The sequence below is a fragment of the Rhipicephalus microplus genome, chromosome X (genome assembly GCF_043290135.1).
Source record: "Rhipicephalus microplus isolate Deutch F79 chromosome X, USDA_Rmic, whole genome shotgun sequence".
NCBI lineage: Eukaryota > Metazoa > Arthropoda > Arachnida > Ixodida > Ixodidae > Rhipicephalus > Rhipicephalus microplus.
This window is the reverse complement of record NC_134710.1, coordinates 250618680-250634311: the sequence shown is the minus strand read 5'-3', so window position 1 is coordinate 250634311 and position 15632 is coordinate 250618680. Positions and strand designations below refer to the sequence as shown.

At 44.6% G+C, this 15632-nt stretch overlaps 1 protein-coding gene across 4 annotated transcripts in view; it reads left to right on the top strand.

The window, feature by feature from the left end:
• poe (E3 ubiquitin-protein ligase-like protein poe) overlaps positions 1-15632 on the top strand; it is a 567105-nt gene that overhangs the window by 167849 nt on the left and 383624 nt on the right. For all 4 annotated transcript variants that reach the window (XM_075878938.1, XM_075878937.1, XM_075878939.1 and 1 more), the window contains 2 exons: positions 10762-10944; positions 11473-11595. In XM_075878938.1, the coding sequence (XP_075735053.1) occupies positions 10762-10944; positions 11473-11595 (306 nt within the window). The remainder of the gene's footprint in view (positions 1-10761; positions 10945-11472; positions 11596-15632) is intronic.

Here is a 15632-nt window from a genome sequence, read left to right as displayed (position 1 = left end):
TAGTTTGGATCTCACAGCTGATTTTGCAAACAAGTTCAGTATAAATTGGCACTTTTTCTCCATCTTTTGCAGTTTTTTAACACAACACAACTCCCTTGATATTTACTGTATATTATTTATCCTAGTTCACTGCATAGTTCCAACCTTCGGTTACAGAAATGCCAAGCTTTACTGAATTCAGGCACCCGCTAGTCACTTGCCACAGCTGGCATAACTACCACTTCTCCTTAAATTTTTGACAAAAATGGCCTCCCAAAAAAAAAATCAATATTTTGCATTCTAAATTATTAAGCAAGGCTTGTTCTGAAAAAGCAGTTGTATTTTAATCCTAGCTCCTCCGGTTCAAAAAAAAAATTTTTTTATGTGGCCTATCTCCTTAAAGGGGGCCCTGAAATGCCTTTTCAAGTAACCATGGAATCAATTCACTGGAAGAGCTTATTGCCTCACGAATTCAAAGCAGCAAATATTTTAAGAATCTGTTGAGTACGAGCGGAAGTACAAAGATTTGTCACACACTGCAATCACATTCTTTCTTCTCTTGTCCCGACGAAAGCGCTGGTAGCTAAGCAGGGAGGGACAGTAGGGCCACAGAGAAACGCCACGTGCGTCCCGCAAACTTGAGCACTTTTTTCTTCTTTTTCTTCGAATGCACGGCTTTTTCAGTGTGATTGCGCGTGCACGCATGGACAAGTAGCGGCCTCCCGCGGCGATCTCTGTAACGAGCGAGCACGTCATGTTCAAATCGGCCAATGGCTGATAGATGGGCTTGCTATGTGTGATTTTTGGGTATATTGCGTGATTTTTCGACAGAAGAGAAAGCAATTTTAAGCTGACTGATAATTTATTGTGAATTCCAGGCCGGGTGCTGTGCTATAATACTTGGCTCGCGTGTTGTCGGGAGCCTCTAGTACTGATCGGCAGCGTTTTCTGACCATGCTCAAAAAGTGTTGAAGGGCCCCATAGGGGGCCCTGAAACAATTTTCTGAGTTATAATAAAATAGCCTCACTATTAGCACATGACGCTTCCCATATCGCATGCTGTAAAAATTTTGAGAATCCGTCAAGTATGAGTGGAGTTACTGGTATTTGTCACACGATTCGAAGCACTTTTAGTCCTTTCTTGCCAGCGACCGTGCTGAAAGCTGCACAGGGAGGAAGATTACAAGAAGCAAGAAGATGCGTTCCTTCATCAGCATGCGTTAAGACCTTGAGCGCTTTTTTTTTTGTTTTCCTTCAAACTTGTGCCACCACGGTAACTATGCAGCTAACAATGCTCAAATTTGGGCTTGTGCAAACATTTGAATGCTCGAATATTCGAACGAATAGTAGGGTATTTGAATTCGCTTCGATTCGAATTTAAATTATTGAAAATTTCGAAGTACTCGAAAGTAACCAATAGATGCATATAAATCGGATTGAAAATTTCGAAGTACTCGAAAGTAACCAATAGATGCATATAAATTGGACTGTACTGCTTGTAAAGGTAATTTTACTGCATTGCAGGGGTGCTGACCCGTGAAAGCGCATATCCAGAAGAAATTCGCTCTGTGCGAAGTGAAGCCCTCCTACAAATTTAAAGGGCCCCTGCAACACTTCTGGAGCATTGACGGAAAACGCTGTCGATCGGTAGTCAAGGCTACCGAGGACACGCAAGCCAAATAATATTGCGCAGCACGCGGTGGGCGATTCATAATAAATTCTCAAACTCATCTGCAAATTGGCCCCGCCGCGGTGGTCTAGTGGCTAAGGTACTCGGCTGCTGACCCGCAGGTTGCGGGTTCGAATCCCGGCTGCGGCGGCTGCATTTCCGATGGAGGCGGGAATGTTGTAGGCCCGTGTGCTCAGATTTGTGTGCACGTTAAAGAACCCCAGGTGGTCGAAATTTCCGGAGCCCTCCACTACGGCGTCTCTCATAATCATATGGTGGTTTTGGGACGTCAAACCCCACATATCAATCAATCATCTGCAAATTGCTCTCTTCTCTTGGCAAATGACTCCACAAGCTCAGAAAGCATGCGTGACATATTTTCTTTCCCCGTGCCATCCCTCCCTGCTAGCTTCCAGCGTTTTAGTCGGGACAAGAAGGGAGAATGCACTCGCAGCGTGCGAGAAATCTTTGCAACTCTGCTCGTACTAGATGAATTCTGAAAATTTTTGCGTTGGTGAATTCATAAGGCGATAAGATAAGCTTCTTTATTGAATCCATTTCATGGCTACTTGCCCCGCAGGGGCGCCTGCGCAAGGAGGCGTTTGGTGTGTAGCGACACCACGGACCCGAGCTAACGGGGGGGTTTCGGCTCCCTCCCACGCCTAGCCGTGCGTGGCTTTGCTGTGTCCGGGGAAAAGGGGATCCTGGGGGTTGAGCCGACGCCGGGTGATTGGACCTTCAAGGCCCCCCGGCGGAGGCAACACACCCCTTTGGCCCCGGCTTCACGTAGATGGCACCCCTGGGCTGACCCACCCAGGGGAAACCGGCAGTCGCCTTTTCCTGTCTCTCCCTCTTTTCATCTTCTTCTTTCCCTCTTACTTTCAATCTTTCCTGTTCTCTCCTCTCTTCAATTTACTTCTGTTTTTCCTGGTGGCAAGGGTTAACCTTGTGTGGCTATTCAAACTAGGGTAAACCATATTGGGTTATAGTAACTGCGTACTGCTGGCATTGCGCAGACATGCCCACATGCTCTGCCACGTCCCCTTGTTGGACTCCGTGGTGGGTGGTAGGCGCCGTTACCGAAAAATACACATTTTCCCATGGGATCCTCGACCCCCTCTCTAACTGATCGTGTTTCGAAAAGGGTACGCACCGACGCAACTTGACTACTTGGGCCCAAAAACAGAAAAACTTTCCCAAAATACCATGTCCTCCACTGCAAACAATCATCTACAAAAGCTAGAGCAATCTCACCCTTCCTTGTGGCCAAGTGTTTGAGAGAGACCATTGGAACCGGTTATAAGGCCACGAAGATGGCAAGTGCAGATCTGCTTCTCGAATTAAAAGACAAGGAACAGTACAATAAACTCTCGCACCTTGTAGCCTTTGGTAACATCCCCATCTCTGTGAGCGCACACCGTACCATGAATACAGTGAAGGGTGTGGTATCGGACGAAGATTTGATGACACTGAGTGAAGAAGAGCTCTTTGATGGATGGAAGGACCAAGGTGTAATACATGTCCAGCGCATCAAAATTAGACGTAACAACAACGAAATAGCAACAAAGCACTTGATACTCACCTTCAACTCAACCACTTTACCTGAGACTCTCGAAACTGGCTATGTAAAACTCCATGTCTGACCCTTCATTCCAAACCCGAGGCGTTGTTTCAAGTGTCAGCGATTTGGTCATGCATCCCAGTGCTGCCGAGGACAGCTGATGTGTGCTAAGTGTGGCACAACCGGCCACAGTGCTGATGAATGTAGTCATGACGAGGACCTCTGTGCTAACTGCGAAGGTAGTCACCCCGCATACTCCAGAGCGTGCCCAGCCTGGAAAAGAGAAAAAGAAATAATAACTATAAAAGTTAAGGAAAATATCACATTCTGGGAAGCAAGACAAAGAGTCTCGTTATCATTGGCACTAAAAACACCTTTTGCCGAAGTGGTGCAACTAGGGGCAGCACCACAATGGCCCTTGGCAGTTGCCCGGACCGCGCCTAGCGTGCCGAGGCCAATGCCACAAGCCCCTAAGGCGGGAGCAGCCAGCGCTGCCCTGCCCACATTCAGCATGTCCACACCAGTGACCTCTACAAGCTCTGGCAGCACCCAGGGCAATCACGAGGCCAAGGGGGCTTCATCGACGCTCAGCTCGGTGGGGACAGACTTCGTCGATCGAGGCAAAGTCTAAGCGACGCACAGATCGCTCTTTAGAGCGGGCGTCCAGTGCCTTGCAAGAGGCTATGGACACCAGTTCAAGCCTAACGGCGCAGGAAGCTCCGAAGGAGCGGCGAGCTTCTCTCGACCGCCCAAAAAAAAAGACAAAACGCCGATTACAGGGCCTGGCAAAAGCCCTGTAAAATGAGCTAATCTCCGTCTTCTTTGCACACAGCACTTTTCCCTTTTTTTTTCCACTATGGACAAAATTATACAGTGGAACGTAAGGGGAATACTTAGAAATTTAGATGACGTCCAAGAACTTCTGAGTAAGTTTAACGCGAAAGTGCTATGTGTGCAAGAAACGCACTTAACTCCTAAACACAAGGACTTCCTACGGCAATATATTATTTTCCGAAAAGACCGGGAGGATGCTGTCGTACCACCTGGCGGTGTGGCCATTATAGCTGATCGAAGTATAGCATGCCAGCATTTGAAGCTCCAAACGGCCCTTGAGGCAGTGGCCATTCGAGCTGTACTTTTTAATAAACTCATTACCATATGTTCTGTGTACATACCACCGCATCAACAGCTACACAGACGTGATCTAGAATCTTTAATAGATGAACTCCCAGAGCCGTTTCTGGTTCTAGGTGATTTTAATGCACACAATGTCTTGTGGGGCGATGCTCACTGTGATGCGCGAGGACGTCTCATTGAGCAGCTCCTTTTCTCTTCTAGCTTATGTCTTTTAAATATAAAGGAGCCTACGTATTTTAGCCTTGCAAACAACACGTACTCCTCCATAGATCTTAGCATTTCATCGCCATCCCTTTTACCTGTTTTTAAGTGGAACGTTCTCAAAAACCCTTATGGGAGTGACCACTTCCCAATCATCCTGAGTGTGCCAAACAAAGATCAACTACCCCCGCAAGTTCCTCGATGGAAGATTGACTCAGCTGATTGGGAAGGGTATAGAACTGTTACACACATGACATGGACTGAGCTGTCTGCCCTGACCATAGATGACGCTGTCACGTATTTTACAGCTTTTATACTTGATGCTGCATCTAAATGTATTGCCAAAATGAGCGGCATGTCTTCTAAACGACGAGTCCCATGGTGGAACGACGCATGCAGGAAAGCACGGACCGCTCAGAACAAAGCATGGGCGTTGCTTCGCGATTCCCCTACAGCAGAAAACCTGGAAAAGTTCAAGCGGGTCCAATCGCAGGCAAGGAGAACGCGTCGACAAGCTAGACGAGGGAGCTGGACAAAGTTTATATCGAGTATCAACTCATACACAGATGAGGGAAAAGTGTGGAATAAGGTAAAGAAAATTAAGGGCCAACAAACGTATTCCCTTCCACTAGTAAATAGCCTCGGGGAAAGCTTGGAGGATCAAGCCAACTTTCTTGGCACACATTTCGAACACATATCGAGCTCCTCACACTACTCCGAATCCTTCCAGAATTACAAGGCACGAATAGAAAAACAAAAGTTAGAAAGAAAGTCCGCAAGAAATTAGGCATATAATGCACCATTCTGCTTAGCAGAACTGCGGACAGCACTAAGCTGCTGTAATACATCTACCCCAGGTTCTGACAACGTAATGTACGCGATGCTGAAGGAACTACCCTTCGAAACTAAAGAAACCCTCCTCTCTCTTTATAATCGCATATGGTTTTCAGGTGTGATCCCCTCCTCCTGGAAGGAGGCTGTTATAATTCCAATTTTAAAGCAGGGAAAGGATCCCTCTACTCTATCAAGTTACAGACCTATAGCGTTAACAAGCTGCCTCTGCAAACTATTTGAAAAATGATTAATTGCCGCTTACTCCACTACTTAGAAACAAATTGCTCAACCCATACCAGTGCGGGTTTAGAGAGGGCCGATCTACCACCGAACATCTTATACGTATCGAGGCACACATACGTGAGGCTTTTGTTCATAATCAGTTTTTCTTATCTGTGTTCCTCAAATGGAGAAGGCCTACGATGCTACGTGGAGGTTTGGAATATTGAGAGACCTCTCACACATAGGTATACATGGTAATATGTTCAGTGTCATTGAAAGCTATCTGTCTGATCGTACATTCCGCGTTAGAGTGAGCAGTGTTCTGTCCCGAACATTTGTACAGGAAACCGGAGTGCCACAGGGTGGGGTGCTCAGCTGTACGCTCTTTATTATAAAAATGATTTCTCTCCGTCTGTACATTCCACGTAATATCTTTTATTCAACATATGTCGACCATGTGCAGATAGGTTTTCAATCGTGTTCTCTTGGGATCTGTGAGCGACAGGTTCCGCTCGCCTTTAACAAGGTATCCAAATGGGCTGATGAAAACGGGTTCAAACTGAACCCACAAAAAAGCACCTGTGTCCTTTTTTCACGAAAAAGAGGTTTGCACCCTGATCCTGAACTGGTCGTTAAGGGTAAGCGTCTACCTGTAAACACAGAACATAAGTTCCTAGGTATAATTCTAGATGCGAAGTTAACCTTTGTACCGCACATAAAACATCTTAAAAATAAATGCTTGAAAAAAAATGAATATCCTAAAGGTGCTGTCACGAACAACGTGGGGCAGCGACAGAAAGTGCCTCATGAATCTGTATAGAAGCCTCATTCGCTCACGCCTTGAGTATGGGGCAATAGTCTATCACTCTGCCACGCCAAGCGCCCTAAAAATGTTGGACTCTATTCATCATCAAGGCATCTGCCTGTCCACAGGCGCCTTTAGAACAAGCCCGGTTGAAAGCCTTTTTGTAGAATCGGACGAGTGGTCACTCCATCTGCAGAGAACATATTCTTCCTTCATATATTTCCTTAAAGTAAATGCGAACAGTGAGGAACCCGCATATTCCACCATCAAGGACCTGTCCAGCTCTCAACTTTTTTGCAATCGACCCGCAATGTCACGCCCTTTCTCGCTGTGTGTTAGAGACCTAGCTGAAAATACAGATGTCCCGTTGCTTGCATACCACCTCAACCCCCCCCCCCCCCCCTCGCTCTGCGGCTCCCGCCATGGCAGTGGCAGGTTATAGACTGTGACACATCTTTCGTAGCTGTCACAAAGCATGCCTCCCCCATACACATTCGGATGTATTTCTTAAAGCTGCAACATAAATATGACTGTCCAGAATATTATACTGATGCATCCAAGTCCCATACTGGCGTGTCCTATGCGGCGATTGGCCCATCCTTCTCGGATGCCGGCGTTCTGTCCACCCACACAAGCATTTTTACAGCCGAGGCTTACGCGCTATTCGTAGCCGTTAAACACATCAAAGAATTGAATACGCCAAGGGTAGTTATATACACAGACTCCCTGAGTGTCGTAAAAGCGTTGAAAAATCTGAAAAAACACAGAAACCCTATAATTATATCCCTCTATTCAATACTCTGCGCGGCCTATGCTTCCAAGCAACATATCGTCGTATGCTGGGTGCCAGGACACCGCGAGATCGAAGGAAATGTGTTGGCCGACCAGCTCGCCACGTCAATTACCGGAAGCACTGCCAACTCTTCAGTTGCTGTCCCTATAATGGACCTAAAACCAAACATACGGAAAAAGCTCAGGGCTTACTGGCAGAAGTTATGGGATCTACAAACTCATAACAAGTTACACTTGATTAAACCATACCTCGGTAACTGGCCACCCATGTCGAAAACGCGCCGTACAGAGGTCAGTCTCTGTCGGCTTAGAATAGGACACACACATAGCACGCACACACACCTTTTGTTTGGTGGTGACCCACCCAGCTGTCACAGGTGTGGCCTTCCACTTACCGTACTCCACATACTCCTTGAATGCTCTGAGCTAGAGGCTTACAGGAAAAAACATTTTCCACTAGAGTACATGGAACACATACCCCTTCACCCAGCTATGTTTATTGGTCGCGAACCTCTTTTTAAATATAATGCATTGAATGCATTCTTAAAGGAAGTAAATACTTTCCATGTTATCTACTCAAGTGATGGTAGCACGGCCTCTGAAAGGAGGCTGCTGCTGCGGATGCTACATCCAAAAGAGCACCTGTCTCCCGGCCCTTATGATCAAGGGCGCTGGCGAGAAATCGGTGCTAATATAACGCTCCTATTTTATGATGTTATGATAACTAAAGACTCATTCTCACCAGGCATGCTTCACTTCACTTTCATGATTTTAATAAATATATGTCTTACACACCTTTAGAGCGCAGAATTTTAGGCCCTTTTACAGCCATTTACCATAACCATTGCGCTGATCCGATATCATTTCCTGGCGCTCTTTGGCCATCAATGGCCCTTGCGCAATTAAACAACATATATCATCATCATGGCTACTTGAAAGTTGGACGGCCCTTTTAAGTACAAATATTGCCCTCAAATCAATTCATTTTTTTAAGCTTTAAAGCTCGTTGTGATGGCTTACAGGGGTATTATATGCTCTAAGTATAATAAATTTTAAAATGGTACATATTTTAAGGGTTATGACTCGCATCCTAGGGAAAGTCAAATCCTGCTACTACTCAAAGTTGTTTTCACTCCTTTTGAACGAAAAAAGAAATGGCATTTGTATAGAGGCCCTATTTCAGTTTTTTTTTAATATCGTGCAGGTTAGTTGGGTCATGATAAATATGCCCATTTTTCTTTGTGTCTTGTATACTATTCGAATTCGATTTAAAATAATTTGACCAAAATCACTTTTTGCTACGAATTTGCTTTGAACCTAAAATTAACTATTTGCACGAGCCTACTCAAATCGGCTAATTGCTGTGGACATGGATGTACACTCAAACCTCAATATAACAAACCTGGATATCACAAAATATTGGTTATAACAAAGTAATTAAAAAAAAAGTCTTGGGATAGATATAGTGTTCGGAATATACCTTTGTAATGAACTTTTTTTCAAGTAAAATAAAACTTTGTTATAGTGAAGTTTGAGAGTATAATGCTGAAATTTTGGTGTATGGCATCATTTGCAGAAAGAAGAAAAAGCGATTTCAAGCTGACCTAAGAACTAATTGTAAACTCTAGGCCGCATGCTGCGATATACCGTATTTACTCGAGTCTAGGCCGACCCCCATAAGTCCGAAGCCCAGAAAAAACTACACAAACTTGCCTCGAATGAAGGCCGAACGAAACAGCGAAGACAGCATTCACAAAGAGAAAACATTTGTTGAATATGAAGCTGAAACAAAGCAGTTTGTTTGTGATGTTAATAACTCGAGAAACATACAGCCTCTAGCCCCGTTGTGTGTGTGTTCATTTGTTGTTCTTTTCACACTGCTTCTAGTTATTTGCATCATAAAGATGCCACCCTCATTCCAAGCCATCGTTGCTGCTTCCCTTGCCGCTGTCTTCAAACAGTGCGCAATCCTCGGTGCCATCATGCGCACTGGGTATACTGCACTTCCTAAAAGAGCACACAATCAAAGACTCCGTGGCAGAGACAACTTGCCTTTTATAAGCGGCACTATAATAACATCACTTGTTTTGGCACCATTCAGCTATGCCACACACAGACCACTTAAAGCGCTGCTCGAAATGACAAATGGCTCGCCTCTATACTCGCCACAAAGATAAAACTTGCGGCCTCGTGTGCGCTTTAGCCAGGTGTTGGATCGGCTACTAACAGCTTCAATACTGCCTAAAGGGCTCTAGTTGTACACCATGTTTCTCAATGAAAAATGGCGCGTTTTTCAAAATAGCTGACTCTAAAGTTTGATTCAAAGAAATTTGCAAATAACTATTGGCCTAGATTTGAATAAATACGGTATAATATTTGTCTTGTGTGTTCTTGGGAGCTGCAACTACTAATTCGCAGAGTTTCAGACCAGAGTTTTTAAAGCTGAATTACTTATTTTGTACTTTCAGCGAAGGGCCAGTAAACAATCACAAAGTCAAGAAATTGTAATTAGGAGAAATGTGCACGCTTTTTCTCGAGCATTCTTGCTGCTGCAAGGATTTTGTGAATACGTGCTATGATGAAGTTACAGGGGTTAGAACATCTGTTTCAGCCGGTTTCAAAATCTCGCGCCGTCTCGCCACCATACTTCATAGGGAGGGAGAAGACTTAACCCGTAGTCGTGACTTCGGCCACTTCAGCAATGTGACAAGTCAGCAATATGTCATTGGCGCACAGCCAATGACCAAGCAGGGTTCCCGCCACATGAGCACGTGTCGTGGCAGCGCAAAAAGGAAGCTTGGAGCCAGGAGCACCCTTCTCCTAGTGGTAAATTAGCAAAACACCTCTCCATTTCTAAAGCTTTCATTCTGGCAATACCACTTTTTCTGGTGGTCTTGGGCTCTGGAAAACTGCAGTGGGCAGCAGAGAAAAATGAAAATGCAGACTGTGCGGCCAAAACTGTCTGACCAAAGGGCATGGGGTCATTTCGTACGGCAAAAGACCAATTGACAAGCTCAGTGGTACATCAAATTGCTGAAGAGGCAAGTTTACGATACTGCACGCATACAAGGGGGATTAGCAAGGGGAAGGAAATAGGCGTGTGAAACGTTTTTGTAATAGAGGGTCTCAAAGGCATGCAGGGCTGTAATATTAATCCAGCAAGGCGTTTGTCTCAATTTTGAGTTTGTGTGTAAAGACGGGTTACAGTCGCAGCATTTTTATGAAAAAACTATTCTTCCTTAAAAAAAACAAAAAACACTATTGTACGCATGTCCATCATAGGTTAGTCACAGCACTTCCACCTGCACTTCTGCCTTTAAAAAGCTCCAAATTTCTTGCAAATAGCAAGGGTAGGTGGAGTGTGTGTGTGGAAAGCAAAGTAAAAAGGTGTGTCTATACAGTGTGCGAGTGGATGGGCAAGAAAAGGAATGGAAAAAACTACAAATTACATTTTCTGGTTTTACTTGTGGTTGCGCCTTTTTCTGGCTCCCTGTGCGTTTTTCATTCATGCTAGCTCACTAGGTGCATCATCACTAATGGCAAATTTCTCTTATCTGACAGGGTACAGCTGCCATACAGTACTGCTTTGGTGCAGTATGGCGCTTGTTGCTAAGCCTTCCACCCTCTATTCAACTCTCGGAAGCTTTGGCCACAGGCAATGCAATGCTTGACCTTCCCCACATCTTACATGCAATTGTCTGGGTTTCGAGATTCGGGCATAAAAACTTCACTGTCTGGATCAAGGTATGGATGAATGATTTTCTTGCTTGATTTCAGTATTGTCTCTTGCTGCCTCTGCTCTAGATTTTTGCTCTTGCTTTTTTTGTTTTTTTTTTCAGGCTTTAATGGTCACCTTTTGATAAGTAGAAGTTGACATTGGTCATCTTGATGAGGAATCTCAGATATTGAATTAGTTAAGAAAAAAGGTCTTTATTCCGCAAGAGATCAGAAAATTGAATCAAGGCATTGCTGCATATATTATTGTATCTTGGCCTTTGTTATGCTGCTATTACAGAGATATGGGAGCTTGATAAGTGAATTTTTGTTTTGGCAGCTCATGAACACTGTTGCTCGAGCTACAATCAGTAATCGGGGATTGCATGAGTGACCATCACACTCTATTTTTCATATTCTCTGCCCTACTTTTACTTTCAAATTAAATTAAATATGTCTTCTATCTTGCAAATATGGTAAATTTGAAAATGTTTTCTGTAGTTCTTTTGAAATACTCATGGTTGTTCATGTGTGAAATGCTGTCTATTTTTCTTTCAGGATTCTCTTGTGAAGCAAGGCATGACCCCACAGCGTGCAGAAGCCACTGTGCACCAAGTCACAACAAATGCCAACCAGCTTCTGTTCGATGTGAGAGTGTTCAAACAGCTGGCTAGCAAGCAGGCAAGACTCTCTAGCTTATTTTTTCTCTCTGTCACTCTGTCTCTTGGGGTTCTCTCTCACACTGAGAATAATGAACACACTACACACTGCACATTGTGTGCGGTGCATATACACATTGAGCACATGTGCAAATAAACAAATGTCAGTGGTGGTCCAACAGTGCCAATTGCACCATTTTGCTGCAATTTCATATTCCTGGGCCTTTTTGTGCACATTCGCATACAGCTGGCGCCAACGGTGCCAAAATTCACTAGTAGTCCACCTGTTCACACTGCATGCATCAGACAATGGAGGCGGAAATGTCGTAGGCCCGTGTGCTCAGGTTTGGGTGCACGTTGAAGAACCCCAGGTGGTCAAAATTTCCGGAGCCCTCCACTACGGCGTCTCTCATCATATGGTGGTTTTGGGACGTTAAACCCCACAAATCAATCAATGCATGCATCTGACAATTCAAGGCCCAAAAATATTTTTGGTTACACTACTCGAGCTTTTCCGCCCCGCCGCGGTGGTCTAGTGGCTAAGGTACTCGGCTGCTGACCCGCAGGGCGCGGGTTCGAATCCCGGCTGCGGCGGCTGCATTTCCGATGGAGGCGGAAATGTTGTAGGCCCGTGTGCTCAGATTTGGGTGCACGTTAAAGAACCCCAGGTGGTCTAAATTCCCGGAGCCCTCCACTACGGCGTCTCTCATAATCATATAGTGGTTTTGGGATGTTAAACCCCACATATCAATCAATTACTCGAGCTTTTCCGTAATGCCCCCGATGCCTCTCGATCCATTCCAGCGATGCACTTTTAGCATTATATGCAGCCTTTTTTAACAAAAGTTTTGCATCACGATGTGTGCCTCTATTGTTGAAAGTTTACAAATCGTCTCATTTATTTTTTATGGGACTGTCGATAACCTGTAGAAAAAGGATTTTTATTCTTCGTGGGTTACTCTACGTACCGTAATATAGACACCGCGGCCAAGCGGCAACGAGCTATCTGTACTGCGCAATGTAAACATCTTCAAGCAAATGAACATACGGCTGCACTAAAGTTTGATATTTCACAATAAAAGTTGATGCCTCTTAATCATGCTGCACAACATCATCTTGATCACGAAACTTATGTCACACAGTGGCTAGCCAGTGCATGTAGAACTGAGTCGCGCTGTCTGTCACAAATGAAGAACAAGTGCTCTCGCACGTCGGAAACACCATTTGAACAATCAGTGTTGTCATCAATCGACAGGAAAAAAAGAAAAAGAAAAGGAAAAAAGTCGTCCTGGCATGCAAATCTTCCAGATTCCTTCCCAGGCCTTTTTCTGTTTGCAAATGGCCACACATTGATGAGCTTCGAGCGGCGCTGCTGCGGGGATTTCTCTCTGTTCACGGACTACTTAACAAGCCACATTAATTAAGCCTGTTAACTATACTGTTAAGTCTAGCCACATTAGTCTTCAGTGCTTGAGTTTGAAAACATCCCTCTCGGGCCCACTATTAGGGCCCCTGTTACGACTGATTCAAGGAGTGGGGATTGTGGGAGAAAACGGGGGTTTGGCTGTTCAGACCGTGCTCCCTTTCTCCCAGAACCTTTAGGGAAACAAAAAAGAAAAGAAAGAAAACCACCAGCACCCCTTTCATCTAAAATTTCGAAAACACGGGGTGTTGGTACCAGTTCATTATGTGCCAGTTTTTTAATAAGATTTTTCTAAATATTTGAAATATCTGAAGTGCTCAACCCAAAGCCTTTAGCAGCGAGCCAAGATTGCAATCGGTGCGCACACCTCTAAAAACTATCAAGTACTGTAGAACTGATTCGTAGTGCGTTGTGGCAATTATTGCATTCACTATCTACGCAGGCAATTTCAAACAGTATCTTCTTATTCGTAAGAAGTTTTATTCGCCATTTTAGACTGCTGATTTTCCGAATACTAGGACGTTTTTTTTTTTAGTTACTTTATGACGCCTGTCATTCGTAGAAACCGTACATGCACGCTTGTCCGGTCACTGATTGTTTACTTCAGCACATCTAGTGCAGTGCAGTGACACTAGCGTGCAACTGTAGTTCGTGGTAAGAGCTTGATTAATGGCTGCTCTCTAAGTGTTGGCCTTGTCTTCTTGTTCACATGGCAGCAGCATGTCCAGTACACACAGAATTAAGAATATTCACCAAAAATTTGAACATGTACTGCTCCAAGCAATCATAAATTCCATTTTGTCTGCTCCAAGCTTGCTCCAAAACACAGTTTCTCCCGCTGTGAATCTGCTCTAAAACAGAATTTTCCTTCTCCGAAAATTGCTCCAATTACAAAACTGGCTAGATCACATCTGGAATGTGCTTTATTTACACCTTGTAAACAACCAGCCCACTAGCTGACTCACACAAACATTAAGTGCCAATATAACAAAATTCAGCATTAATGTGCCATTGCCCGACTTTGATTCGTTACTAGAGGTAGACCGTGGGGAGGATAGACGCAATTGCCCCACAGAACGTCTATTGAGCGTTGCTAGCCACAGCCAACCCCGAAAGCTGAGAGGGCAAGCGCTGTTCTCATTGCGCCGTGTATCCTCAACCTCAAGTTGTGCCACCGCAGAACAAAGCGATGGCTGCAGCATGGCCAGCTCTCCACATAAAAATTTAAATTGCAGGAAGTGGCCATCATGGATATACACGTTGCCCTATCTACACATATTTCAAGAAAGAAAAACACTACTAATGAACTGCTACAGAAGCTCTAGGAAGAAGAGGCAGTACTCCGTGCTCCGTGGTTTTAGCGCTGATTTTTCTTGAAATTCGTAGGGTGTTTTCTGGAGTTTAATTTTTGGGAGGAACTTCAACGTTCATTGGAGTAAATTTTTCGTGAATACCCTATTCTCCAAAATTTAGTGTTTAATCTTGCAGTAAAAGTTGTCCTGTGTGCTCTTATTAATTTTATTTTCGATGAAAATATGTTTAATTGTTGCTGACAATCCGGTTTTTCTTCTCTTTCTTATCTTGCTCATTAATTATTCTGTTAATAAGGCTGCACTACCCTGATTTAACACTGCTCTCTACTATGCAGCTTGTTGGGCGAGTTGGAGCTAAGCATTGCTGTGAACTCACTCAAGTGCACTTTCTGGGGGCATAAACTAGACAAGCTGCTTGTCCCCTCTTATCTTGATGAAAAATAACACAATCACAGTCGACGACCGATTTCCTAGACCCTCAAGGGACCACGAAAATGTCCAAGAAATCGGGCAGCCCAGACAAACGAATGCGCGAGAAAACGCATCTTCATTACGGGTATTTTTCGCCGATAGAGAGGGTAACAGCAGGAGTACAATATTCTCGATGAAATCCAGCGAATGCATAGTTTCGGTGGCTCTGAAAAGAACCGTTTATTTAAAAGAAAATAAAAGAAATAAGATGTGGCTCGCAATACTTCATTGGTCAACACTTTGGCCCCAAAAGTCACTGATTTTCTTCTGCACGGCATTCCGCTAGCCCAAAATCATGTCTGCCCTCAGTTTTCAGTTAACCTCATGCTGCTGCTGTACACCGATGACAGTGTCATCAGTGCTTGCATCAACTTCAAGCTTATTGGCTGTGTAGGCTCTGCTTCTTTGACCTCGGTGTCGGAGTCATCGGAATCCTCTGTAACTTGATAAATGATTTCGTCATCTGTCAATTCCGCACACAGCTTGAGGACTTTAGTCAGCGTCTACGAAGCCCTCAAAGGTTATCCCGGCTAAAGAGTTGAAACACTGGCAGCGTGCAGATCGTCGAAGGCAACGTTTGTGGATGGAAGTTCGTCACACACACAGCTCCAGAGAGTCTCTTGCATAACCACTTTCCACGAGTCAGCAAGCATGTCAATGGCAGGCCTGAAGTCAACAGCGTGGCTTTTCTCGCTGTCAGTGCACAGCACCATGCGGCTGAGCACACGTGATTTATGATGTTTCAAGTTAGGGAATCACGCCTTGGTCATGCTTCAAGTTGGGGAATCGCGCCTTGGTCCATCGGCTGCAGGATTGCTGTGGTGTCAATCTGTACAGCCTTTAGGTCCTTGA